The sequence below is a fragment of the Caloenas nicobarica genome, chromosome 8 (genome assembly GCF_036013445.1).
Source record: "Caloenas nicobarica isolate bCalNic1 chromosome 8, bCalNic1.hap1, whole genome shotgun sequence".
NCBI lineage: Eukaryota > Metazoa > Chordata > Aves > Columbiformes > Columbidae > Caloenas > Caloenas nicobarica.
The window spans coordinates 23,696,189-23,723,995 of record NC_088252.1 but is presented as its reverse complement, the minus strand read 5'-3'; the positions used below and the strand labels follow the sequence as shown (position 1 = coordinate 23,723,995).

General features: G+C 65.7%; 1 protein-coding gene across 4 annotated transcripts; it reads right to left on the bottom strand.

Moving 5' to 3' along the window:
* Window positions 1-6,228: 6,228 nt before the first annotated feature.
* TNK2 (tyrosine kinase non receptor 2) lies at window positions 6,229-27,208 on the bottom strand. Of its 4 annotated transcripts, XM_065640088.1 has the most exons (18): window positions 27,018-27,208; window positions 24,445-24,590; window positions 21,208-21,505; window positions 17,248-17,425; window positions 17,033-17,103; window positions 15,714-15,926; window positions 15,489-15,641; window positions 15,018-15,295; window positions 14,816-14,942; window positions 14,577-14,723; window positions 14,255-14,349; window positions 11,211-11,405; window positions 9,623-9,714; window positions 9,066-9,110; window positions 7,411-8,726; window positions 6,838-6,933; window positions 6,621-6,748; window positions 6,229-6,509 (listed from the first exon to the last, which is right to left on the bottom strand). In XM_065640088.1, exons 3-18 carry the CDS (start codon window positions 21,382-21,384, stop codon window positions 6,503-6,505), a joined length of 3,318 nt encoding a protein of 1,105 aa, XP_065496160.1. In that variant the 5' UTR covers window positions 21,385-21,505; window positions 24,445-24,590; window positions 27,018-27,208; the 3' UTR covers window positions 6,229-6,502. The 4 variants fall into 4 exon arrangements, with proteins under 4 accessions (XP_065496160.1, XP_065496161.1, XP_065496159.1 ...); XM_065640089.1 differs by lacking the exons at window positions 21,208-21,505; window positions 27,018-27,208 and having other exon boundaries at window positions 24,445-24,529; XM_065640087.1 differs by lacking the exons at window positions 21,208-21,505; window positions 24,445-24,590; window positions 27,018-27,208 and adding an exon at window positions 18,582-19,260.
* Window positions 27,209-27,807: the final 599 nt, after the last annotated feature.

Genomic DNA, 27,807 nt, shown 5'->3' with positions numbered 1-27,807 from the left:
AAGACAGGTTGCCCGCTTCCACCTACCTCGTCATGTGTGGCAGCTGGGGACAGGGCACTGCTGGTGCTGCCGGCCTCCGCTGTGGCAGACGGCAGGGCTGCGGTGGTCTCAGTCACCACGAAGGTGTCCCCTCTGGCAGAGGTGGCTGGCAGGATGGTGTTGCTGGGGGACATGCTGGCAGATGGCACAGTGGCTGGGCTTGTGCCAGCAGCATTGGAGACAGGCACATGGGTGTTGCTGGTGCTGGCTGGGGGTGCTGCACCCTCGGCACTTCTTTCAGAGGGGGTGGTGTCCCCCTGGGTGGTGGTACCCCCAGCACCTGACTGGGATGCAGCTGTAGTATCCCATACATATATGTGGCCAACAGACAGCAAGGAGACCCCAGCTGAGGGCTCGTCTTCAGCGACAGATGATGCCACCACCACCGGGTGGGTGTTCTCAGGGAGAGAAGGGGACACGCTCACATCTGGCTCAGTGTTGCTGTGAGTGAGGCCAGGGGAACCTGCCGTAACTAGCTCTGTAGCTGTGGGTGACATTGTGTCCATGCTGGCCGCTGCCACAGGGCTTTTGCTACCCGGAGCAGAGTGTGCCACCATGGTGACATCACTGGTGCCTGGCTCAGCAAGCCCAGCCACAGGGGTGGGCAACCCCAGGGGCAGCCCTGTAGCCCTGTTCCCCAGGGTGGGAGAAGCCGTGTCCTTGTCCACGTCCATGTCCGTGGTGGGCTCAGCAGTGCGGTAACCGTGGCCCGAAGCAGCTGCGCTTGGCCGAGCAGCGACGCTCGCTGTGGTGTGGGGTGACGCCGTTGGGGCTGTCTCTGGAGCAGTGTCACTGCTGTGGGTGGTACTTGTCATGGCACCTGCCCTTGTGTTTTCCACCAAGGTTGAGCCCGGAGCTGCCTGGGTGGTGCTGCCATCTCCCGCCAGTGGGGACCTGCCCCCGCTCCCCTGTGAGGCTGCGGTTTCGGGGAGCGGTGGTGTCGCTGGCTGAGGTGTCTTGCTGGCGGTGTTGGGGCGGGGGCTGGCCATGGCTGGTGATGGGCTGGGGTCAGGTGTGGCTGATGGGACCGAGCGACTGCTCCGGGGAACCAGGAGAAGCAGATCCGCCAGGGAACTGGTATTGAGACCATCTGTGCCATGGGTGGGAGGCTCTGGTGATTGCCTGGCAGTGACGATCGCATGGCTGGGTGCTGGCCCTGCTGCACTGGTCTGCAGGACAGGAGCTGCACTGGCACCTGGGTCCTCCTCCGTGCCCACCTCTGGGGACACTGTCCCCAGCACTTGCCCCACGGTGCTGCCATCAGGGCGGGGGTCACCTGGAGCACCCATCGCTGGTAGTGGAGTAGGCACCAACAGTGGGGATGTTCCTGCTGCCATCTTCAGGGGGACGCTGGATGGAGACACCCGCAGAGCCATCCCTGCAGTGGGACTGCCTTCCAGGAGAGGGGGGACATCTCCTTGCGATGCCACAGGGGCAGTGGTTGCTCTGGGTACCCCTGGGGTGCCTAGAACAGCCATGCCCATGCCTGGTGCAGTGCTGGGTGACCACGTCTCTGTCCTTGGAGCTGCCCCATGTTGGGGTCCAGCATGGAGTGGTGAGGCTGGTGTAGGTCCAGGGGTGACACCAGATCCCAGGGATGCTGAGCCTACAGTGGGACGAGGCTGGCTGTGGCTGGGAGATGCTTTAGGTGCTGCCAGGGTGGCACCGGTGTCCCACGGAACTGTGGTGGCATTGCCACTGGCTGCCAATGCTGTTCCCATCCCTTCTTCATTAACTGGAGTGTTGCTAACAAGGGAGGTGGCTGGCCCGGTCCCGATGCCATACCTGCCGAGGGAAGATGCTGGTGCAGCAGCAGCTTGAGGGGACCTGTCTTGCTTTGCTCCACCAGTGCTTGTGACAGACAAGGTCGTGGCCATGCTGGGTCTGGTTGGAGGGGATCTGCCTGCAGCTGCCTCTGCTGTGGTGGCCCCAGGGCCTGCTGAGAGGGTCTGGAGGAGCAGAGACCCTGGAGGGGGATCACCAGGACTGTTGGGAGCTGCGTGGTGGGACAGCCGCATGCTGAGCCCCACTGGGGTGGCCTTGGTCTCCAGGGCAGTGTTGCCTGCTGTGGCTCTGGCGCTGAGATCACTCTTGATGGACACCGGCTCAGTGTTTGCACTTCCCAGAGCTGGGAATGACGTGGTGGGGACGTGCTCTGCAGCGGTGACATCCATCACCATAGCTGGTGTGCCTGGAGCTAGTGCGGTGGCCTGGGGGTGGGTGACAGCATTGGCTCCAGGCAGCCCATCTGCAGCAGCACTGGGGGCTGCACCGCGGCGGGGGGGAAGCGTCTCTCCTGTGCCCAGCACAGCAGCGTCAGGGAGCCGGGGAGAAAGGGCTGGAGGCGGCTGAGCAGGGGCCATCAGGGGGTCCTGCGAGGCATTGTGGCTGGCGCTGGATAAGGCACTTGTTCCTGGCTCTGTAGCTTCACTGGTCCCAATGGTGGCAGAAGAAAAGGTGACCTTCGCTGACGATGCGCTTGGAGGGTCTGCGGAAGGTGAAGCCGCTATCTTGGCTCCCTCCATGGCTGCGTGTGGGGGACCCCTGGGGAGGCCAGCGGCAGGGCTGGCTGAGGCTGCTGCTGGCTTCACGGGGCTGCCCATGTCCCAGGAGATGCTGGCTGCTGTGGATGGAAGTGAGGTGGCCTCGTTCAACCCTGATGTGACCTCCTGGGACAGGAGCACGGAGGTTGCATGTTGCTCAGCAGAACCTTTGCTGATGCTGGGAGGTGACATCCCTGTGCTGTGCTCATCATGGGGCAGTGATGGCACCGTGGTCCATGCTGCCTCCTGTGTCCCCTCTGCAGTGACAGCACTGCCCAACTCCAACAGCTCCTTGGCATCAGTCAATTTGTCAGCGACTGAGGAAGATGCTTGTACCCCTAGCACTGGATAAGTAACTGGGGCATGTCCCGCTGGTGGGGACAGACCTGGTGCTGGGGGAGCACGTCTCAGTGCACTGGCAGCACCCAACAGCGGCTTGGCCTCGGTTTCTTCTTGCACAGGGTCAGTTGTTCCCAGGACTGGCTCTCCAGGAATGCTGTCCAGAGACACTTCCACAGCCGTCTTGGGAGCGGTGCTGCTGTTCGGTGGTGGCTTGCTTGTCCTCGTTACAGTGGGGACACCTGGAGCTGGTGACGATGTGGCTGTGGCTGGCCCAGCGCTGCCGCTGCCACTGCCCGTGGCAAGAGCCACTGCATGTCCCTTTGGTGTGAAGGACAGAAGCTGCCCGTGTTGACCATTGGTGGGAGCCGGAGGGACACTGGTTGGTTGGCTGGCAGCACCTAGAGAGGAGACCCCAGCCCCTGCCCCTACCTGGGGGCTGCCTCGCATCGCTGGACCCGCAGGGAGAGCTGCCGCGCTAGGAGACCCCCCCTGCTCCCCACTGCTCCTGGCTAGGGGCAGCGGTCTTGCCGTCACCTGCAGCACCAGGCCACCTGCCGGGCGAGACAAAGTGGCCCCAGCTGGATCCACCCTGCCATGGCCCCAGCAGACAGGAACCTACCCGTGGCCAGCTGCCTGTTGGCCTTACCTGAGCCATGGCTGCCCACGGAGGTAGTCCTGCCGGTGAGGGAGGGGTGCTCCGGTTGGGTGGCCGCGGTGACAGGGAACACCTGGCACATGCCCAGGTCCAGAGGCAGCTCAGTGCCGGTGCTGTCGGCCACGGGGGAGACGCTGCCTGGCTCTGCTGGGGCTGGCACGGGGACAAGGGGCTGCTCCCTCATCACCCCGGGTTGTGCTGGCAGCAGAGCAGGTTGGTGAGGGCAGAACAGGGAAAAAAAAAAACAGCCTGGGGTCCCTACCACCCACATCCCTTCTCCCTGCCACAGGAGGAAGGTGCCCCCAGGTGACATGTTGCCCTTGGGGGTTGTCCCCACCCCAGCACACAAAGCAGGACAAAGGCTGGGAGCAAGACAGGCACCTTCTCCCTGGGCGAGAGTCCCTGTGTGACCCACATGCCCCCCTTCCATTGCCACAGTGGGGGGACCATGCCAAGGCTGTGGCACCAGTGGACAGAGACGGGGGCAAACCCCAGCCAGGCACTCGGTCTCAAACTTGCAGCATTTGAGCAGCCGGACAGTCATTCGCAGCCCATCGCTCATCACCCAGGTGGCATCGGCCACCCAGTCAGACCAGCACCAGCGCAGGTGACCCCAGCACTTACCTGGCAGCACCCAGAGCCCCCACAGCACCCAGCTCCGGAGCAGCCATTGGACCCGGCACTCCATGGTGTTTCCTCGGTGGCAGGAATGGGGCTGTGACTCTCGTGTTCCAGGGGAGCGACGCAACAGGGTGGCTCCGCCGGCGAGCACTCCCCCAGGCGTGGAGACAAGGGTGCCACGTGCCCTGCCTGGGGCACTGGCAGGTCCGTGTCCTTGCAGCCTGACATAGAGGTGGCTGCGTCCCGGTTCTGGGGACCCGCTCATGCTGAGGGACGCCCATTTTACTTTGGGAGGTTTAAATGCCCTTCCCAGGCTGACCCCATGGTTGACACCCCAAGGTTGGGGTCCCCAAACACCCGATAGGCTGCAAAGTCACCTCACACAAAGATACCGGGATAGCAAGTGGGGAGAAGGGTCCCCAGCAGCTCTGGGAGGGGCGGGTCAACCCTGGGCCCTGCACCCCCCATGCACCCCCCCAATTTGCTGCCGGGTCTCTGCCACGCTCCCCTGCACAGCTGATAACCCCTGGCAGCGGTGGGCTCGCTGCCGAGGAGGAAGAAGGAACAACCTCCCGCCACCACCTCGGGGTCCCGCGTCAACCCTGCCCCAGCCCCCCTCCCAGCACCGCCGGCGGGGACCTGCGTGCTGGGCTTATCCGTGCCATCGCGGCAAACACCCACGCGAACCTGGCTGGGGGGTTGTTCCCGCATTGGTGGTGGGGTTGGGCCTTGCCCTGGGTTGTAGGTCACCTTCCACAGGGGACAGCAGGCAGGCACACCCGGCCGTGCAAAGGGACGTGGTGAGGCCGCTGCAGCAAACACACGTTTGCTTCTTCATGGGGTCTAACCCAGCTCTGGGAGCATTTAAGGGGGGGAAACAAGTCAGTGGAGGTGTTGTGCCTCCTTCGCTTCATTGGCAGCCATCTCACCTGGCTGTCATGCCATGGTAGCTGCACTTTAGATGGAGCAAACTGAGGCATGGAGAGCCCAAAGCACCTATGCATGGTTGTGCCCACAGCAGCACCAGCAAATCTCCCTGTCCCCATGCTCAGGGAGGGCTGGGGGACTCGATAGGAGCTGTGGGTGCACATGGTATGTGGGTTTTGTGGCTGGGTACCATCTGCCATGGCCATGCCAGGGCAGCCAGGTGACTCACTGTGCATCGCAGGGTCTCTCCTCTGAAGCCACCAGCTCTGGGGCAGAGGGCATTCTGGGGACCAGGTACCACCAGTGTCCATGGACCTGGTGGGTTTGGGGACTGAGGTTCTCCTCTACCTGCAGAGACCCCTTCCTGGTGCTGCTGCAAGGTGGCACCTCAGGGAACTTAGTTAAAGACACCCACATGGGGGAGCTGACACCGCCACCTGGCCTGGACCCCATGCGGGCCACCCCAGCCCCCTACCCGTACCTGGTTCTGGTTGCGCAGTGTCACCTGGTTGCACAACACCCCACGCGTGGGTGGGGACACGACACAGGTCCCGCCACTCCCTGCCTGGGCATGAGTCAGGCAGTGACTGGGAACCAAACTGCTGAGGTGGGCTGGGGTAAGGGGGGCCCTGCTGGGGGGACTTCTCTGCTCAGGGGCATCCCCATGAGGAAGCACTGCTCACTCCGAGGGGGAAAAACTATGCCCAGCCCTCAAGGTTTGGTCCTGGGGGTGGGACAGCATGGGACAAACCCCAGCAACCCCAGGTGGTGAGACCTTTGCACCCCAAAACAGCTTGGGAACCACCACCAGGGGTTTTTATGGATGCTCGTGCCATACAGCTGCCCAGAGACCCCACAAGACCCACTGGGTACCACAGCACACCTGTATCCCTACCCGGGCACCCTGTATCTGGGCTCCCCAGCAGCATCATCCCTGCGGCAGGTCCTGCGGGGCACAGGGGGACAGTCCCGGCTGGCTGCAGGGAGGAGCTGGCACTGATGGAAACACGAGGGAGGTGGCCTGTCCCTGTGTGCTGGTGGGGATGAACCTGGGAGACGGGCACAGGCACCCTCCTCCTCCCCTCCATAGAATATTTTATATATATATAATATATATATTAAAATTACATTTCTCTTTACAAAAACAATTCAACGAGGGGCCAGGGGACAGAGCCCATTGCCGAGGCCAGGACACAGGCACCCTGGCAAGTCTGGGGCACTGGGCAGGCTCCGTTTCAGGGTGTCCCTGTCCCCCAAGCGGGGGCTCAGTCCAGAGTCCAGCAGCAGGTTCCGTGGGTGGGGGTGGGCACCGAGGGGGTGGCCCTGCGGTGAGATGCCTGCTCCAGATCTGACCCAGCTTGCCCCATCCCTGCTGTCATCGCCTGTAAGGAGAGGAGAGGACATAAGCTCACAGGAGGGGTGATGGTGCCAGCTGGCCAAGAGCAGCGTGGCATGGAGATCCTCCCCCCAGAAAAATACATCCATGCCCTTACTTCTGGCGGGCGGTGCTGTAGGGATCGAGGAGGTGGGAGCTGGCCTGGGCCAGGTTCCAGTCAAACATCTCCAGCACGCGGTGACACTCCACACGGGACTTCAGCCCCAGACAGAACAGCTGCTCCACCTGCAAGGGGAGAGGGCACAGCGAGGGGGGTGACAGGGGTGCCACCTCCCTCACAGGAGCCAGGGCAGGGGGATAGGGGTGTGTGGTACCTTCAGGTACTGGATGGCCCGTTGGATGCTCCAGCCGTGGTTCTGCAGGGCCGCCTGGCACTCCTCGGTGGTCACACCGTGTACCGTGTCCTGCACCTGCGGGGAGCCTGTGGTCAGCGCCCATCACCATCCCCTGGCATTGAGGAGCCTGTGGCTGGAGCAGGGGGGCACTGAGGCTGCCCCCCATCTCAGCGCTGTCCCTAGGGAGCACTGTCAGCCTGGAGCTGAGATCATCCTCATCCCTGGCATCTTCAGCCTCTCTTGGGCTTGGGTGTGCACTCCCAGCCACCACAGACCCAAACCAGAAAGCCCAAGAGGACTACAGTGACAGCCACCTTCCTCCCTCCACCTCCCTGTGGCCATGGGTAGGGCTAATTTGGGCTAAAGGGGCCTGCAATTCCCATTTTGGAGGTGCAGTGACATGTCCCACAGGATGTCTGAGGACTCCTTGTAGCCAAGCCTCCAGGGTTGAACTTGGGGAAACTGAGACACAGGGTGGGGACAGCTCTTGCCCAAGCAAGCCCACGGCCACTGTGTCCCCTCTTGCCCATGCATGCTGGGGATGCCACTTACCAGCCGGATCTTGTCGGCGGGGCGGTAGCCATCTGGCCCATCATAGACGATCTTCTGGAGGCTGCAGGAGGCTTTCACCAGGCACTTGGGCCCAGGGTTGCTGTTGTTGGAGGAGAAGTTGGCCTTGCAGTCCAGCACTGGCTGCTGCACCATGGGACGGACGGTGGCTGTGGTGACCAGGCGGGATGCCGGAACCTCCTCGGGGCTTTTGGCCTCCTTGAAAAACTTCTCGTACTTGTCCAGGTAAGCTGGGCGCTCAGGCAGCAGGTAGTAGTGGGTGCTGCTGACCTTCTGCCCATCCTTCACGATGGGCAGGATGCAGGGTCCCTTGGAGCAGTCCTTGCCCTGTGCCTGGATGACTTTGGGGGTGGCATACTTGGGGTCGAGGGCGAAGCTCTGCGTGGTGGGCATGGGCTTCCCTGGCGAGGTGGAGAGGCAGGAGCAGAGAGCAGCACGTTGCTGGGGGGAGCCCACCTGCAGAGCCATGGGGCTGGGTGTCCGGGAGGTGGGCTGTGACAGCGGGTCTCGGGGGGGAATTTGGGGTGGCCGGTCTTCCTCACCCCCCGAAGCTGGGGAAAGGTCCCCTGACCAGCGCCCGAGCTCGTTGCGGCGGAGGGGTCGGGGTGGGATGGGGACACGTGGGGGGATCTGGGGCTTGTCATCAGTGGGGACAGCCTGTCCCACAGGGACATTGAGCCTCTTCATGCACTCCTGCTGCAGCTCCTCAAAGAGCTCAGTGGTCTGTGTCAAGCTGGGCTGCTTGGTCTCCTTGGGGGGCAGGAAGAGGTTGTCCTCCAGCACCGGTCCCCGCTCTCCCTCGTCCACAAAGCCGTAGTTGGTCTTGCCCCGCCGGCTCGGGGGACTGGTGATGGAGCAGACCTCAAAGTCATCCTCGTCCTGCGCCACATCGTCATAAGCGGGCGGTGGGGGCAAGGGTCGGGTGTCCCAGTCCACCACCGGTGTGGGGTGGAGGGGCCGGGGTAGAGCCCGCGTGGGGCTCTGCGGTGGGGTCTTGTCCAGCAGCGAGAAGGCCTCCATGGCCAGCTTGGCCAACGATGGGGCTGTCAGCTCTCCCACCGGTGATGGGCTACCTTGAGGCACCTCCTCCTCAAAATCGATGAGGGTCACCTCGCCGCCCGCTGGTCCCTCGCTTGGCAGCCGGCTGGGTTGCCGCTCGCCCACCTTGGTGCCCGGCACCCGTGCTGATGGCTTGACCGGCCGCAGACCTTTCCCCGTGCTCGGCTTCTTCAGGCAGAGCTTCCGGAGACCCCCTGGCAGACCCTCCTCTTCTTCACTGACCGGGTCGTAGCAGGGCTCTACGAGGGGACAGAGAAGGATGGTGAGGGTCCCAATACCCATCCCTAGGGTGCAAGGGGAGGCACCCTCAAGCCCCCAAATTGCCCCATAGCTTCAGCCACCTTTGCTCCCCTCTTGGGTGCAGCGATGCACATCAGGGCAGGGGGCCGGGGGGCTGTGGGGTCCCCCAGCCCCCTGCCCCAGGCTGGCCACCCTGCTCCACACCTGTGTCCCCACCACAGATGTCACCACCCATAGGTGCACAGTGGTACCAAGGGGGGCAGAGGAAACAAAAGAAGCTAAGAGAAAAGAAGGGGGCACGAAGGAGGGAGAGCAGCACTGAAAAAAGCCAGACTTACTGGTGAGCAGGACGGAAGGCTGAGGCGGGCGCGGAGGCGGCTGCCCTGCGGGAGAAGAGAGAGCCCGACAGGAGGGGAGGCGTGGGGTGAGCGCACGGAGCAAGCGGCGGCCGGGGCGCTCGTTAGCAGGGCGCATGCTTCACCATCTCCCCCATCACTGGTGGGGTGCAGGGAGGATGCCAGTGGGAAGCCCCCCAAGGCAAAACCGCAGGTTTAGGGGGGTTGTGGCACACACACGGTGTCTGAGCTCTTTCCCCGTGCCAGCTTTGCTGAGATCCCTGTACTGGAGAGCCCAGCCACAGGAAGCTGGGAGGGGATAAGGGACCTGGACGAAGGGCAGTGGGGCAGAGTCCAGCCAGGCAGAGCCACCGGCCGCCCACACTGCTGGCAGCAGCGCATGGCCAGGTGACAATGCGCCCCATCACCGCAGCTGCCCCCAGGTCTGCGAAAAGCAAGTGGCAGCAGAAAGAAAGTCCAGCCCATCACCCTGGCTGCAGAGCATGGGGACAGGGGCTTGGCGCAGGTGATGGGCAGGGGGAAGGGGAAAAGCCGCTCACTTTTAGCTCTGCCTGGAAGCTGGGTGGGTCTGGCAGTGCTTGGGTCCACACCTAAAATGTCAGGAGGGTCCATGGGATTTCCCAGGTACAGCCTGTGGGGAGAGAAGAGAGTGTCGAGGGGTCAGTGGTGGCCACGTGGGGCCCCTCACTCCCATGCCATGTCCCTCGGGACACCCCACAGCCCCTCCACCATGCACCATGACCTGGCGAGTACCATCCCTGCAAGCATCGGGACACCCCACTCCAGAAGCCTTCAGTGCCATAGTGCAGAGCCCGGTGCTGTCCCGGTGTCACCCACCCCTCTCCGGCTCCACGTGCATGATGTGCCTTACCCAGGTGACTGCAAACAGGCTGCTGTGCCCAGGATACTCATGCGGGGTGCGGTGTCACGGACACCTCCCAGGACCGGGGTGCCACTGCGCGATGCTGCGCCCATGGCACGGCACCCCGGTGTGGCACGCTGGTGGGGTGCCGGGAGGCCCGGGCAGGCTGTCGCAAGCCAGGCACGGTGAGGCAGGGAGCCGGCGGGAGCCGGCACAGCCCCAAGGCCTGGGCGTATGCCGAGCTCGGTGCGTTCTCGGCAGCCCAGGCGGCACGTACCCAGCACCGTGCCCACGCAGCGGGGCGCGGGGAGGCCTGCCGGGGCACGAGCCGGGTCTGTGTGTGTGCAGAGGCTCGGTTCAGCCCTCGGAGGGCCGCCGGCACAGCCCGCGGCACAGGGCACCGTGGGGGTTCAAGCTGGGACCGAGGGCACCGGCAGAGCTGTCCCGGGGCTGGGATCACAGTCCCAGGGGATGCGCAGAGCCCGGCGGAGGAGCTGGCTCTACCCAGCAGGAGCCTTCCAGGCTTTGAAACCCTATCCTGCCCCCGCCAGCCCTCTCACATCCCCCCAGCCCAGCGCTGGCAGAGACCCCCAAGCCCCCTGCCCCGAGCCCAAGCTCCCCTGCCCACCACCCCCTGTGCCCCCAGCACCCACGCCAGGCAGGGACAGCCCAACCCGGCGGGGGGTCATCAGGTGCCCTGGGGCACAAGCACCCAACTCCCCTTCTCCATCGCAGACCAATCAGGGTCTCTCCTGATGGAGCATGGGGCAGAAAGCATTTCGGTGCATTTTTTTTTTCATATTTCGCTTTCTAAAAGGACCCATGCTGTTAAAAGTACGCAGCCAGGTTACACCCCCGTTGCGGTTCCCCTCCACACAGGCACTGAAAGGCAAGGGTTTAGCAGCCCTGGGACACCTCAAAAGTGTTGGGGTAAAACAGCCACCTCTGGGGCGGTGCTTACTGATGTCCCCCCACCCCAGGACAGCCACGAGGGGCTGCGAGGCTGGGACAAGATGCTCCCCCGGACACAGCCACCCACAAGCACAGCAGCCCCCCATGTCCCCAACCCCGTTAGTAAGAAGAGGCGAGGGAGTTAGTCCAGCTGGAGGGACCCTACCCAGAGCCACTGTCCCCCGTACAGCGGGAAGGGAAGAGATGCTTCAAGGCGGGGGGGTGGCCAAGCTGCAGCTCACTCCTGTGCCTGGCAGGCAGCAGGGAAGGCAGGGAGCAGGCAGGGGATGCAGAGAAGTCAGAAAGTTTCTTACTCATCAATTTTATCGGGAAACCCCCAGCAGTGCTGCGGGTTGGTGTCTCCATGGCCTGTGTGGATGAAGCTGTTTTTAAGCGGCTGGCTGATGTCGTGGGCCGACAGCCCCGCCACCGAGGTCACCGTGTTTCGGGGGAACTGGCCCACTTTTAGGGTCCGCTTATTCTGACCCCGCCACCAGTAATTCTCAGCCCTAAGGAATAAAAAGGACCTTGTTACTGATGAGGGGACAGGAAGGGGACACGCATCTTACCCTGGTGGCAGGGGAGGAGGCAAGGTGACTCCTCCAAGTCCACACAAGCAGGCAGTGGCACAACTGGGAAGGGAAAGTGGGCGCCCAAGATCCCAACCCTACGCCAGCAGCATCCTCTGCCTTTCACCCTGCACAGCCCCTGCACCAGGAGGTGTCGGAGATGCGAGCTGTGGGGCAAAAAGTTCCCCATTTGCACCCAAAAAGATGGGTTCCCTCCTCTTCCTCCCAGCTGCCCCAAATTACGCAGGAGCCCTTGGAGCGATGCCTGCACCAAGCTGCTCACTGCCGGTCCCCCTGTGCCCTGCACAGCTGGGGACGGCACAAGGGACGTGCATGGTATCTGCCCCTCAAATATCCCAGTCCCACAGGGGAAACTGGGGGGCCATGGTGGGGACAGGTGGCTGGGGGTCTCCCTCGCTCCCTTCCTACATTATCGGTGAGCACCGTACAGGCTGGTGTGGGCACGGGGAGAGGGGCAGGTAGGCAGGGGGGCTCAAATTGCAAAACCTCCCATGGCCATATGAGCAGGGTTGCCAGGGTGCCGGTCCCTGGCAGAGCCCAGCATGTCCCAGGAGCCAGCCAGGAGCTGCCTGCCCCAAGATTCAGCCACCTCTAGAGTGGGGGGACATAAGGACAGGTAGGATGCAAGGAATGGCACCCTAAGCGGTGCCCCTCACCCAGCTTGTGCCAAATCAATGCATGGGGGCTCTGACTCTAATCCTCCCCCTACTAACATCACATTCATCCCCTCCTCCCTGTCTGCCGGGCCCCCCGCTCCCCGCGGGCAGGGTGTGCGCCGGGCAGGGGGCGGCAGGTGGTGTGCGGTGCCAGCCCGGCGAGGCTGGCATGGGCCCCACGGTTTCCTGGAGTCACCTGTGAGTCACCCCCGGCCACCAGCTCAGCCCTTTTCCTGTTTACCTTCCCCGCTCGCCGCCAGCCAGCCGCCTTACTCAGCGCCGGGACCCCTCAGCGAGGCCACGGCAGAGCCCGGATGGCACTGGGCACCCCCTCACCCGCGGCGGGCTGGGGAGGGGACGCTTCTCCTCCCCGGGAGGTCTCCGACATCACTGCATCCCGCCGGAGGGATGCTGCAGCTGGGCCGGCCCCGCTCTCCAGCCTCATCCCACCACACCTGGGCTCGGACCCCTGGCACAAACCCGCCCCGGCTCTGCCCTGGCTTCCCCCGAAAGCCCCCCCCCGCGGCCGGCTGGGTCCCCGGGGGGGGCTTTCAGGTAGGTCCCTGCCCCTGCCCACACACACGTACGCACGCCCGGTGCCCGCCGAACGACAGGCAGGGGCTTGAAAAAGGGTGGGGGGTGTTTACAGTGCCCCGGGCGGCCTCGGTGGGGCCGGATGCGGCCCCCGGGAGGAGCACCCCCCTCCCCCCCAACCAGCCCTCCCCCTCCATGCCCAGGCACCCCCGCAGGCAGCGCGGTGGGGGGCAGCCGCCCCAGGGGAAACTGAGGCACAGGGAGAGGGTCCCTTCTGGTGTTCCCGAGGGGCCAGCAGCTGCTGCGGCTCCTGCCACCCCCCCGGCTGCAGAGCCCACCCCGCCTGCCCAGACCCAGCACCCCCGAAACGTGCCCACCGAGAACTGGCGTTCCCCGGGGAAACTGAGGCAGGGGAGGCTGCACCCCGGCTCCACCGCGCTCCCGGCCCTCCTCGCCCCATCGGCACCTCCCAGCGCGGCCACGTCTCTCGGTCCAGCTCCCGCCAACCTCCCGCTCCGGCCCCCCCACACCGTGGTTCACCTGGAGCCAGCGGCGGGGCGGGGGGCACGGGAGCGGGACCCCCAGCCCGGCCGTGATGCGGCGGCGGGGACGATGTAGGCGCAGTGGCGCGGCCGCACCGCCCTCCGCCGCTCCTTCCCTCCCTCCTTCCCTCCCTCCGCCGACGCCGATTCTCTTCCCCTCCCCTCCCCTCCCTGCAATTAAGCCGCCAGACCCTGGGCAAGAGTCATCCCTGGCGGCAGCGGCCGGGGAGAAAGCCGGTCCCTGCAGACACACAAATCCGGCCTGATTCACCTCCGGGCCGTGACTAACCGCGGGGAGCCGGCCCCGGGAGGGGGAGAGGGAATGGGGAAGGACAGAGCCTTCCTCCTCACCCCCCCGGGGCTGGGAGGACCGGCCTCCCGTGTGCCAGTGGGGCAAAGGGACACTGAGCCTCTCTGGGAGGTTCCTGCTGTCCCCAGGCTGGAGTGGGACAAGCACATCCTGGGATGGGGATGCAGGGACCAAAGGTCCCCCCAGCCTGCTGGTCCCCAGGGCAGCAGAGGGGGGTGGCTGTGCCCTGGGGTGTCTGGCAGGGACTGAGCAGAAAAAAACCCACGGCGCAGGGGGTGAGAGGTCACACCACCACAGTACCTGTCCCCTGGTGCCTCTCCCAGCTGGGTGACAGCGACACGTCTCCATCGCTATCAGCAGGGAGCGGCCCCGGGGTGTGCGGTTTCCCGGGGCAAGGCTGGGGCAAACCCACGGGCGCAGTGGGGTGAGTCAGCGGGGGTGGATGGTGCGGGCAGTGCGGGCAGGGCTGTGCTGCCCGCAGGCACGGCCGTGCCCCCGCACTGGGGTGGTCCCATGGCCCTGTGCTGCCCGCGGGGGTTGCACACCTCCCGGGGGGAGCTGCGACATGTGGCCAGGTGTGCTGGGGGGGGCAGAGCCCCCCACCCCCATCCCTGCTCCCCACAGCTCTGCCAGTGCCCGCGGTGTCTCCGTTCCTGGGGTCCCCTGTCCCCACACAGGCTGGCAGCACTGAAGCTGGCAGCTGGTCCATGCATCCCCATGCAATACCTGCCCTCGATGACTGTGATGATGTCGTTCATCTGGATGTGCAGCTTGTCAGCCTCCTCAAAGTCCTGCAGCGCCCTCATGTCAGTGGGCTGGGCCTGGGGGGAGACGGGGGTCAGGACAGGGGACACAGCCCCCCACACCCATCCCTGCCCCATTTTGAGGCCGGGTCCTGCCCCATGCAGGGCAGGGGAGTCTCAGCAGTGGGCAGAAGACAGCATCACCACTCCCAGTCCCTCCTCAGCTGTGACATCCCTGGAGTGGGTGAGAGCGAGGTGGCACCTGGGGTCTTCCTGCACCCCCGTCCCCCGCCCTGCTCACCCACCTCCACCAAGAAGTCCCGCAGGGCCACAAAGGTGGGTCGGTCCTCGGGCTTGTGTGCCCAGCACTGCAGCATGACGTTGTAGACATCCTGGGGACAGTCCTCAGGCCGTGGCAGCCGCTCACCCTCCTTGTCGATCTTATGCAGGATCTGCGGGGCAAGGGGAGCCATCGGGGGTCCCAGGTGCCCCCCAGCACTACTGCGGTGAGGTGTGGGGGAGCAGGTCGTGGCTGTGCACCCACCTGGCTGCCGTTGAGGCCGATCCAGGGCTCCTGCCCATAGGTGAACATCTCCCAGAGGGTCACCCCAAACATCCAGGTGTCACTGGCGTGGGAGAAGGTGCGTGTCTTCAGGCTCTCAGGAGCACACCTGTGCGGGGAAAGACATGAGCATCAGGAGGCTGTGGGTGCTGCAACCGAAGGTCCGCAACTCCCCGGGGCTCACCAGGCAAAGGGGACCTTGCGATGCTCCTGCATCACGTAGTGGTCATCATTTTTGGGCAGGGCCCGCATCAGCCCAAAGTCCCCAATCTTGATGAGCTCGTTGGAGGCCAGCAGGATGTTGCGAGCAGCCAGGTCACGGTGGATGAAGCGTTTGGACTCTAGGTAGGCCATCCCTTTGGCCACTTGGATAGCATACTGGCAGAGGGTGGAGATGAGGAAATGGCCATGGTTTTTCCGCAGGCGGTCCAGGAGGGAGCCCAGTGGGGCCAGCTCTGTCACCTGGGCCATGGGGAGGGAACAGTTTGTTGGTCAGGCCAGCAGCACTCTGGTTGGGCTGCTTTCCAGCCTTCTTGTGCCCCCCTGGGGATGCCAGTGGAGGACTTGGGGTACAGACCCAGCCTGGCTTTGCTCGCCCCATCACGTGGGACCCCCGTGGGGTGGCATTGGGGTTGGCCCCATCCCGCACACTCACCATCTTCATGGGGTGGGAGAGCACCACGCCATAGAGGCGGATGAGGTTCCTGTGGTCCAGGGAGTGCATGGCGTTCACCTCCCGGATGAAGTCATCCAGTGCCTCCGGCTGGCTCAGCACGTCCGTCTTGAGGCACTTCACTGCCACATTCAGCTACGGCCAAAGCAGGGATGAGCCCCAAAGCAGCTTTCCCCACCACCTGGCTCCCCCATGGATCCCCCTCACCGTCTTGCCAGCAGGTGTGCACCACTCGCCGCGACGCACGACGCCAAAGGAGCCGTCACCCAGTTTCTCAAAGAGCGAGAGGTCTCGCTCCCGCACGAGGCAGGTGAGGGAGTGCTGGCCCCCTGCTTCGGGGGGTGGCGGCGTGGGGGGCTTGCGGAAGGTGCTCTGGGGCTGGGGTGGCAGCTCTGACTCAGGGCGCTTCCCGCTGAACACCTGTGGGACACGGAGGTGAGTGAGCTGCAGGCACAGAGACACCCTGAGCCTTTGGGTCTGCGTGTGAGTGGCGCTGGGAGGACCCCCAGGCTGTACACTCTGGGACCTAATGATGATCCCTAACTGGGGAGGCTGGCAGAGGGAGCGGGCTCTGCTCCTCCAGCTGCCTGAACACTGAGCTGTGATCGGGGCAGAGTGAGGGGGCCGTGCCTCTCACCGCAGCCCCGTGGTGCATCCCCAGCAAACCAGGCCGGTAGCTGGAGGGCCCTGGGCATTCCTTGGCCAAACTGTGGCTACATGATGTTCCTGGGCACAAAGCCAAGAGAAACCTCCAGCTTGGGCTGAGTGTGGTGACACATCCCCGCAGCAATGTGGGCTTTGCAATACGTGCTGCCTAGAGGGGATGGGTATGGGCTCTCCTTGCCTCTCCCCCAGCCGGGACCAGTGATGTGCCCCATGGGACGGGGTCTATCCCAGCCCTGGCAGCTGGGACCCGTAGGGGGTGCGCGGGGGCCGGGCCCAGCATGTGGCCAGGGTGGGAGGTGGCATTTCTGTGCCCGGTGTGAGCCTGAGTTGCCTTCTATTAAAAGCCCATCCCAGCCCAGATGAGTCACGTAGGGGAGAGGCCACGACCCAGCACCCAGCTGGCAAACACCCCACTCTTTTGGGGGTGCAAGGTGCTGGGGTGGCAGCAGCACCGGCTGTGGGAGGGACGGCATCAGGGGCACATGTGTGTATCCCAGGGTCCCCTGCCCTGCGGCAGTCCCAGCGCCTGTGGGCACAGAGCTGTGATGTGCGGGCTGTGTGGCTCATTAGCTGCAAATGAGCTTCTCACCAAAGAGGCAAATCAGGCGGGGGAATTAATTTTCTGAGTGCCGGGGCAGCAGAGCCATCCTTCATCAGGAGGCTGCGCAGGACCAGGACGCACACTGGCAGGGTCACGCCGCAGGCAGGGCATGTGGCAGGGGCTTCTGCCCATCTCCTTGCCAGCCCACAGGGGCTGGTGGTGTGAGGAAGGCGGGCACTGGGGATGAGCATGGGGAGAGGTCCATCTCCTCCTGCCTGCCTCAGTTTCCCTGCCACACCTGCCCCTCTCCCATCCCTACCTTGCTCATCCAGGATTTCCGCTTGCACATGGCTTTCCTCCGCTTCACCGCCTCCCACAGCCGCCGCTGGCCTGCAGGACACAGGGACTGTCACTGACCCAGCACGGGGTGGGGTCCCCTCCACCCCTATGGACTGCATGCTCCTCTGGGCTCCCCAAAAGATGCTGTGCAGCCAGTGGGAAATACGGGGGGAGGTTTGAGGGGAACATACGCACCGGGGCGTCCCATGCCAATCTTCTCCAGATCCTCATTTTTGACGTACTCGAAGTGGGAGAGGCGGGTGACGTTGAGCTCATCCCGGATGCGCAGGAAGTACTGCTGCAGCTGCAGCTCGGTCAGCAGCTCCAGCAGCCAGTCCGTGCCCTCCTCTGCCTGCATGCTACAGCTCAGCCTCTGCTGGGACACCGCGCTGGGTTAGGGGGGACCCTGCCCTGCTCCTCTCTGCCCCATCCTCCCAGAGGGCTCACCCAGAGCGGCCAAGGCGGGGGTGCTGCCTGGGTAGGGTGTGAGGGATGCTAGCAGGGTTCATCTCCCGAGCCTGTCTCCAGCTCCTCGGGGGGCTGGGAGAGGGAGTCCATCAGCAAGATCCCCAGGGACAGGCAAAGACCCTCACTGTGCCCATAGAAACACCAGCCCACCCCTCCGCTCCAGCACGGGCTGTCCCCAGGCAGCAGTGACAGGGACACAGGAGTGGGTAGAGCCCAGGGCATGGGATGGATGTGCTTGGCAGCAGCTCCCAGCCGAGGGATGCCCCACACCTGGCACCGTGCCTGCCAGGCTCCCTTTGCCCAGCTGGAGGGTCTGCCTGAGGAGGTGGCAGCTGTCCCCAGCAAGGACAGTCTCCTTGGCACTGCCTTTTGGGCCCCCAGCATCCCTGTAGAGCTGGCTGGGCTGGTGCGCAGACCTATGGTGGGTCTCCTCTGCCATGGGTGGTGGCGCCTTGCCACACGGCCACATGGAGGGTACGCACAGGGACATCAGGGCCCTGGGGGATCCTCGTGCCCTGGGGCTGCAGCACAGTGCACCCCCCTGCCACCAGTGTCATCCCCCAAGCCGTGCCCGGACACAGGGAGGGAAGGGATGGGAACAGGTCTTACCCAGGGTTCCTCCCCGCTAATCCCCATCCCTGCTGCTACCCCAGCTCCCCCGCCCTTTCATCGCCACCTTTCTGGGAAGGAACACGGCTCTGCCTCCCACCGCCCAGAGCCAGAGGGGAGGTGGGACCCCCAGTCCCAGCCCCACAGCAGGGCAGCCCCCTCCATCCTCTGCTCCAGGAGACGATGTCGCCCCCGTGCACCTTCAGCCCCAGCCCTCAGGTCCTCCGGCCGCGTCACCGCAATTACAGCCCTCAGCACTGGGCTAAAAATACGGCGGGTGCGGCAAGCAGCTGGGCACGGGGGCGTGTGGGGGCACACGGGGGCATGCGGGGCGAAAGCAGCCGCGGGCCTTCGGCGCACGCCCGCAGCCGGCCGGGCACGGCGGTTCCCGGCGCGCAGGCACCGGGTGACAGCCGGCGCGGGGTCTGCCCGGGGCGCGGGTCGGCACTTACTCGGTAGAAGCGGAAGCGGGTGAGGAAGGGGAAGGATCGGTGCAAAGCCTGGAAGCGTCGCATCCTGCCTGGCTGCCCGCCGCCGGCCCCTGGCACCGCCGATGTCCCTGTCCCGGTGCCGGCGTCCCACGGCAGAGCCCGCTCAGCGCAGCTGGGGCACCCGCAGACCCGTCATCTGGGCTACAGAGATGCCCCCCAGGCTCGGCCGCCCCGTCTATCCCCCCCAGAGCGGACAAGGGGGCTCGGGGTGTCCGTCGGCCAGACGCAGGCTGCGGCTCTCCCCCCTCCTTTCGTCCGGCTCTTGATCTTCCCGGCCGGCCCTCCCCTTCCCCAACGCAACGGGGCGGGGGAGACGGCGGCAGGCAGGGCTGGGGTCACCCCCCTGGCTGGAGCCGCTTCCTGGGGACCCTCGGCCGGCAGCGGGGTTCGCTCCCGGCCGGCTGCCTGTGCGGTGCTCCCCGGGAGGGGCTATTTTCGGCTGGGGCTGGGACGCGCGCCCAGGGGGCCGGGCTCCCATCAATGTGCCGCTTTCTCCCTTGTTAAGCGGGTGCCCGCGCCGGCAGCTGGGAGCCTGGACCCCCGCTCCCATTTCCATGGAAACTCGCCCCGGCCTTGGGAAACATTCCCGGGCCTCAGTTTCCCCCCCAGGAAGCGGGGAGGGAGGAAGGGAGAGGAGACATCCGGCCCTCCGCTCCCCAACCGAGAGCACAGGCACGACGCCAGGGCAATGGGCACTGTGGGGGGAGCTTCTGGCTCGGCAAACACACCCGCTGCCTGGCTGCCAGCCCCCGCAGGGCTCTGCCGTTGGGTGCCACCAGCACCCCAGGGCTCAACTCCCCTCCCCAGCAGGGCTGGCACCCGATCCCAGCGCTACCGTCCATCTGCGAGCTCCCCAGTGAGAACATCTGGCTGTTCCAGCAGCCACGGCGTGAGAGATGAGTGACCTGCAGCAACCTCTTGCTGTGGCCCCCACCTCTCTGCGCCCCCCCAAACTGCGGCCATCACTGTGCCAGGAGCAGCCGGGAGGGGGTTAAATGCATCCCCAGGCACAGAGGAGCCTCCGCTGCGGCTTCCACCACCACTGGGATCCCAGCTGGCACCCGGCAGCACAGGCACCCGGCACAACGAGCCCATTGACCGGAGATATCCGGGCATGGTGCCCTCGGCACCAACCTCTGCCACGCGCCAGCTGCCCCCTCCCCAGCCCAGGAGACAGTGGGGATGCTGGGGGTTCCCTGCCCTGGAATGGTGCATCACCCCCACCAACAGGGGATGGCACCCACTGAAACTTGCACCTACTGGGGCCAGTGTGCTGCCTCCTGCACCCCAGCCTGCCCCCTGCACCCCAAAACCCTGGGTGAGGCTGCCCAGTACAGTGCCTGCACTGGGAGTACTGGTCTCCAAAAGGGAACGGGGGATGCAGGCCTGCCCACCATACTGGGGGTGGCTCTGTGCCTCGGTTTCCCTCTCTGTGATTTACTGATAGGCACAGGGGGTGTTGCTGCCACCTCGGCTCTGAGATGGGCGAGCAGAGTCCTGCCAGAAAACCCTTGTCCTGGGGAGGGGGTCACAGATGCCCATCCAGCCCCCACGACCTGGCAGGCAGCAAAGACCTCCAGTACAGGTGCCACTCAGCCCCCCATGCCCTGCACACCCGCCATACTGTGCACACCCCACGCCACAGCCCGGGGTGCACCCTACATGCACCCAGGCTCACGCACAGGTGGTGACGACTCTCACGTGCACCCCGGGACCACACAGGCGCAACCCCCGGCACCCCACGTGCCTCCTGCCACCTGCACAACCGCAGCCGCCCCCCCACGCACGCGTCACCTCCGTGCACCCCCCCCAGCTACCGCCCTGCCTGGCTGCACGTGCGCAAACACACGGGCGCCGCACAGCCGGCGGCTGCACACCGGCCCGTTCCCCCGCCTCCGCCCAACGCACACCTGGAGCCGCCTGCACCCCTGTGCACCCATGGGTGCCCACCCCCCGTGTGGCATGCTCCTCACCACCACCTGCTGGTGGGGCATGGGTGACATCTGCACTTGCCAGGCATCACACTCACCTGAGCTGGCACACAGGTGTCCAACCCCCCCCAATTACTCTGATCCACGATGACACCCCAACACCTCTGCTACACTTGGAGGCAGCTGCACCCTCCACATGCACCTATGCACTCCCTACTGAACCAAACACCCCCACAAACAGCCTGACAACTCCTCAGTGACACCCCCACACGTGGATGGGAGCCTGCAGGGCCACCGGCTGGATGTGACGCTGTGGCTGTGTGATACCATGCTGTGCTGGGCACTGTGTCCCACCCCAAGCTGTGCCAGGCTTGGCCAAGCTGTGCTGCTGCATGACATTCCTCCATGCCTCAGTTTACCCATCAAGAAGAAACAGGCAGCCTACTCCCATAGGTCAGGATAGGAGCGCAGCCATGCAGGGGATGCCATCCCCACGCCATGCCAGGTGCCACTGGGTACCAGGAGATGCCATGCAGGGAACCCCCAGCCCCACGCCAGCCACTGACCCGTGACCCACGACAGGACTCTACCCCTCTTGGGGACGCCCAGGCGGGTGCCCCCTGCTGCTCCCCGCTGCTGGCTCGCCCCGCACTGACCCTCCGGCATGGCATGCCCGGGGCGACGTCCTGCTGGGGGGGCTGCGCAGGGCGCCCACTGCCCGGCCGCAGGACCCGCTGCCCAGTGCTGTCCGAGAAGCTGTGGGGCAGGGGACCGAGCATCTCCTCCTCCTCCTCGGCGCTGCTCAGGCGCTGGTAGTCGCATCTCTCGGCCATGGCCGGGGCGGCGGCGGTGGCTGCGGCGCGGCGGCGAGCGGGGGGCTCTGCAGAGACGCCTGTGCCTGCCTGGGGGTGGCGAGGGCTGGAGCCGGGCTCGGGATCACATGGCAGAAAGTTGCTGCAGTTCCGGAAAACAGCGAGAGGGTGAAGGTGACCGAGACGGTGATGGAGGGGAGGGGGGGGATGGATGGAGTGATGCAGACGAGACGAGGAAAGAGAAAGGGGGGGCAGCCCCTGAGGCGCCCATCCTCACCCCAATCCCATCCTGGCACCGCTGTCTTCCTCCCGGTTCAGCAGCCCAACTGCCCACCTGCTGTCCCCCCTCTGGCACCCGAGCAGAGCGGTGGTGGCATCGCTGTCAGCCACAGCACTGCGTTTGCAGCCACCTTCTTCCCCCACCCCGGCAAGGTGCAGCCCACCAGCAGGGATGCGGTGCAGGCAGCCGGGCGGAGGAGGAGGGTGAGGGGGGAGCATCGTCCAGCAGCCGGGGTTCTGTGGCAAGCAGCGTGGGTGAGGAGGCACCGTACCCCGCTCCTGGGGACGTGTGCAGGGGTGGGGGGGGCTCTGGGGCTGCCAGCATCCCCAGCATCCCTCCCACTCCCCGGCATCAGCAGAGGGGGATGGGATGCGCTGGGAAGATGGCTGCTCCGCAGCGACCCGGCAGCGTTGGCGCAAGCACGGCAGGGCTGGGAGAGCAGCCAGGGCCCGGCGGGCACTGCTGACATGGGGGCCGGGGGGGTACGCCAGGAGCACTCCTCCCAGGATCAATCCTCTCCCCCCAGCCCCTTGCAGGGAGCTGCAGGTCTCCTAGACCTCTGCCAGGTGCTGCACCAGGCACAGCCCCCAGCAGGGGCAGGTGGCACTGGGAGGCCACTCCCCAAGATGGGGAGCCCCCCACCTTCACATCAGGACTGGCGTGTACCCCAACACTGCCCCTCTCTGAGCCGCCCAGGCCAGACCTGCCAGCCTGCAAGGAAGCCGAAACTGGGATGGGGGGAGTCCCTGAAGCCCCTCCCAGAGACCTGCTTCTCCTTCAGGGCACAGCACAGCCCTGGGGACCAATCGGTCCTTGTGCCAATGCCTCAGGGCACGATGCCCTGTCCTGACCCCCAGAAGTGCTCCCACAACCCCCTCCATGCATCCCCTGAGACCCTGGTATCACTGAGATGGGGCAGGTGGTGACACCAGGGTGTCACTGTGGCATGGCAGGGGCCACAAGCTCATCCTACTCCCCCTCCGGAGGTCCTGGCTTCAGAGCAACACCCCCACAATCCTGGGGGACACTCGCCTCAGCTTGGGGGGCCCAGGGGAGGCCAAGCAGGGGCAGCCCCTCCTGCCATACCATGGAGGTGAGCTCAGCCACAGAGCCGAGGCGGGACGAGCCCAGGGCGCGGGAGCAGCGAGCCGCCCCCGCGCACAGCCCGCCGGCGTCACCGCGCTGGCACGCCGCGGGCCGGTGACTGATGCACGTGCTATGCTATGCCACCTTCCCTCCGGCCCCGGCTGCCCCAAAACCTTCGCCAGCCTGCCCAGCGAGAGTGATGCCGTGGGGTCCCCAAGCCCAGAGGGGACAACCCCTGTCCCCACAGCCCCGGACGTGGATTCTGGTCACGCCCCCCCCCACTGCATCATGTCCTCCTGGCTCAGCTGAAACCCAAATGATAAAGTCACCCGCAAGGGGACAGACGGCATCATTCCATGACACCCCCGACCCACCTGCCTGCATTTCCTACCCTGGTGGGGCTCCCACCACAATGACAGCTGCTAGCTGGGGCACACTGTCCCCTGCCCCCCACGGCGGTGACAGTCACACTGACCACAGGGTGTCCCTCTCCTCCGTGGGGACACCAGACCTCCCCAGCCCTCTGGGACACGAGGCTTGGCCCAGCATCCCTGCCAGCATCCCCCGTGCCCTGTGCCTACCATCCCACACGGAGGACCCCAAGAAGTGGCGGGTCCCCAAAAGAAGCTCCCAGAGGGGAACAGGGTCCCCCACTCACCTCCGGCACATCACCCCGCTTGCTGTCACAGCCTGCCCGCCACCTTCCTGGCAGCCATGTCACCTGGAAGTGATCTCACCGGCTGTGGCGGCAGAAGGGCTGGCCTCCTTGGCACCCCGGGCTGGCTCGCTCAGCCCCGGCGGGGCCCCGGGGGCGGCCCCAAATTGCAGTGACACACTCCCCAGACCAGCCACCGCGACACAGGCGTGCGGGCACGCACATACCCACGCATACAAACATACCCTGGCCCTCCGAAGACCGGGCTGCCGGCTGCATCCTGCTTGCCCCTGGGACCCTGCTGCCACCCAGATCCCCAGGAACTGTCCCCAGCCCCTCGCTGGATTGCGCCACCCCACAATAACCCCCGCGGGACCCCGTACCGGTGCGTGTTTTGCCTCCCTTGGTGCTGGCACTTGATGCTGTTTGCTTGGCTCGTTCAGGCAAGCAGGAGGTCTTGGGGGGCCGGGATGAAGGGCTGGTGACCCCCGTGGCGGGGGCGGACGGGGGGGCCGGGATGCTGGGTTCCCCCTCGCTGCCATCTCTGGGCTCCCAGATCCTGGCCCTATCGCCCAATCCTGCCCACCCGCACGGAGCGTTCCCCACTCTGAACCCTCGCCTGGGGAGAAGAGGATGCAGCTGGGTGGGGGAGCCCCCCCCACCCCGACAGAGGCCAGCACAACCCTAATCCCTTCCCTAAGCCTCTTTTCTCCACTAAATCCCCTCTGCAGGTCGAGCCGGGGCAGGCTGAGCCTGTCCTGTGTGTCCTGGCTCCCGGCGTGGGAAGGGGACAGGCAGGAACTGCCGACCACATAGCCGATCCCCCACCTCAGCACCGAGTTCTCCCACCAAGTCAGGGACACAGCATGGTGTTTTGGGGGACAAGCAGGCCAAGCAACACCCCACCCCGGCACCCACAGCACCCTGCCCATGCTCAGCTCCGTGCCTGCGGGCAGTACCAGGGAGGGGGAGAGGGCAGCAGGCTGCCACAGCGGGGACGCTGCCACCCTGCCCCGGTACATGGCTGGTTTGTGCCCACCGGCCCCCGCACTCGTCTCACCTGGGCCGTGGCAGCTGTGCTGCGGGGGTCCCTCTGCAGTGCCAGCCCCAGGGTCGCAGCGAGCCAGGCGGTGTGCGAGGGGACACGGCGTCACAGCTCGGCCATAGGGCTGGCAGGGCTGCGGTGACGCCGGCCACAGGGTCCCCCTGGGGCAAAGCAGGAGGGAGAGGTCAGGATGGGCATCCCAGCCCAGAACTCCCTGTCTGCCCTCCCGACCCCCCAGAAGCACCCAGGGCCACCTCCCCACCCTGCCTGGGCAGCCAAAAGAGGCTTTGTGGAGCTGCCTCTCTATGCCCCATGGCACGGGTGAGCTTTGCCCCTGGTCCAGCTGGAGGGGCACCAGCACAAGCCCCATGTCCAACCAGCCCCCCTCCCCTGGGGGTGCTGCTGCCAGTATCCCCCTCCCCATGTTGCTGCAGGATGTGTCCTCAGGGTGAGCTGCAGCTGGCATAAAATAAGCTTGCCAGGTCTCAGACCAGATGAGCACGAAGCCACGTGCACGCTATGGCATCTCCCCTCAGCACTGAGTGCCGAGAGCAGGGGAGGTGGGACCCCTAGAACTGGGGGGGAAGGAGGCACAAACCAGCCCTTCCCCAGCACCAGAGCACAGCAGCACCCTAGCCAGACCATCCAGCATCTGCTGCTCATTAGTGCTAACTGACAGCAGCCTAATTAGCCAGGCTGCAGCGTGGGCATTGAACCCTAGGGGTCACTCAGCAGAGGGCTAGAGGGAGACTTTCTCCTTAAAGCTTCCTGTCCCAGCGGGGGCTGTTACATACAGCAGAGCCCCCTTCTGTCCCCCAAAGGCCCCAGGAGTGGGTAATGTCCCTTGGGAGCCCTTGCCCCAGCTGGCTGCCATCCCTTGTAGGCGTGACTAGAATCAAAACCCTGGTGCTCCAGGAGCAGGATGGGGCCTCCAGATTCATCTTGGGGGAAACTGAGGCACGGAGTGAGGTCTGGTCTGCAGGATAGCTGGGACAGGGCTTGGCTACAATCCTGCAGTGGCTCCCAGTCCTCCGGGGGCTGCTCCTCTGCCCACAGACACCCCCCACGCCACAGGGGAGGCTGAGTCATGGTGGGGACAACAGGCTGGCAGCTACCAGAGGAGGAAGAGGGAGGGAGGAAGGGAGGGAGGCAGGCAGGCATCACCAGCCCCCCAAGCCATACCCACAATACCCTGCTGGCAGGGCCCTCCCATGCCCTGCACTAACGAATACTGGGCTAATGAGGCCTCAGTAGCTCCAGGCATTGGTAACAGGTTGCACAGCCTGCACGGCTCCCACCCTGCACCCCCGGGCCTCGGCACGGCAGGATGGGGGTGCAGAGGCTGCTTTGTGCCCCGGTCCCTGCAGGCAGCAGTGGGCTGGGGGCTGGCAGCGGGACCAGGGTGGGCGCGCAGCACCCGAGGTCTGTCCTGGACCCTCTCCCTAAAAAGGGGCCCGGCAGTGCAGACATACTCAGGGACACCCCTCCAGGAAGATTCTGTTTTTAGCAGAGTTTTGCAAAGCCCAGCACTGAAACGCTTTGTCCACGGGTTTTGCCCGAGACAGCTCAGCAAAGTGCTGAATAAGGGGGGAGATGCACAGCCTACAGAGCCGGTTGCACCTGATCCGAAGGGACCCACCTTGTGGGGCTGTGAGCTGATGCTGAAGCCCAGCAGCACCGGGGCACCCCAGGTAACACTGCGCCAAGGTGGCTCCAGGGAGATGAGTGCGTGGGGAAGCGCCAGCGCCAGGCTCTGCCCTGGCCTGCCCTGCCCAGACAGCCCAGCCCCGGCACAGCCTCTGGCCCGCGGCTGCCGGCAGCTCTGTGGGCAGAGACGCAGCCCCCACCTGGGCTCCTCCAGCCGCCTGCAAACCCCCTCCCCAATTGCTGCTTGTGGAGCAGGTGAGGGATCTGACTGTACCAGAAGCAGCTAAGCAGGGTCCTCTCAGCTAGGTGAGATCCTCACCTGGGCTGTCGGCACCACCTCACCAGGTTTCACTTGAAGATTTTATTAAAAAAGAGCTGAAAACCAACAAAGACCAAAAGTCCTCAAAGGGTCCTGAGCGTTTAGTGAAAAGCTTGCTGCGATGTGGTCGCAGCCCTGCCTGCTGAGCTGGTGGGCAGAGGCTCCCCGCACCTCCGGGTTTCAGCAGCAGCAAGACATCCCGAGGCACGGGGCTGGCCCCGGAGGACAAGGATCCTCTGTTCAGCACCAGAGCTCCCACGAGCCCGAGGAAGAGCAGAGCAAAGCCGCCTTTTCTCCAGGAAAAAAAAACCTTCCCCCAGCTTCCGTTGCAGTTTGGGAGGGTTCAAGGGCACCCACTCACACCAGACCCCCCTGCCTGCTCTGCGCTGGCAGGGAGCAGTGGGGTCGGGCACGCTGCCGGACCGGGCTCAGCGGCCCCGCAGTGCCTGGGCACGACGGCAGCACCGCAGCCCGCACTGCTGCAGGGCACGGTGCCAGCAGGGCCCGGAGAGGCGCAGCGGGCACACACAGACACCGACCGGGCAGCGCCGCAGTGCCAAACCCCGGACCCCCCCTGCCCCTTGCATCGCTCGCCAGCAAGGGGTCGTGCCTCGCTCCTTACCTCTCTGCTCACTGCCACCGCATCCTGCGCCGGGTCTGCAGTGTCACCGCAGGGACAGGACGGGCACAGAGGTGCTCCGGGCAGCCGGCATGTCAGGCAGGATGCGCCCGCCTGGCGGGGCGGGGTGCGCGGATCCACACCGGCTGGGGCGCGGGTGGCATCCCCCGCGGGGCGGCGGGCACCCGTGCGCCTGGTCCGCACTCACACCCGGGCGGCCCTCCTGCGGCTCTGGCGGTGTGCGGGGCTCCGCGGGACGGGGGTGCTGCCGGGGCGCTCCTGCTCCCCCGGGTAGAGCTCGCCCTCCTCCTGCACCCCGCCCCGGGCCTCCCCCTCCTCCTGCCGGCCCCGCCGCACCCACCAGCGGGCGCGGGCCGGGGGACTCACCTCTCGCCGCCCCCCGCCCCGCTCCTGCTGCGCCCGCCGGCTCAGGCCCTGCTCCTGCCCGGCTTTCGGGCCGTGCTCCTGCACGCCCCGCACCGCGCCCCGCGCCCGCCGCGGGGGCTGCGCCCCGGGGCTGCTCCCCGCTCCCCGCGCCGCTTCCTCCGCGCCCCGCGCCCGCCGCCGCGCCCGGGCCACCCCCCGCTCCCGGGGCCGCCGCGGCTCCGCGCCCGGTTTGGGGCTGCCGATGGCGGTAACCGGCCCGGGTCGCTCGCCCCACTCCTGCAGGCCCGTCCGCTCCCCCAGCGGCACCCAGTGCCACCGGCCCGGCCCGCCGCCGCCGCCCCCCGGCTCCCCGCCGCCGCCGGTCACCAGCTCCTGGCCGCGGGGCAGCGCCCCCAGCCCCGCCTCC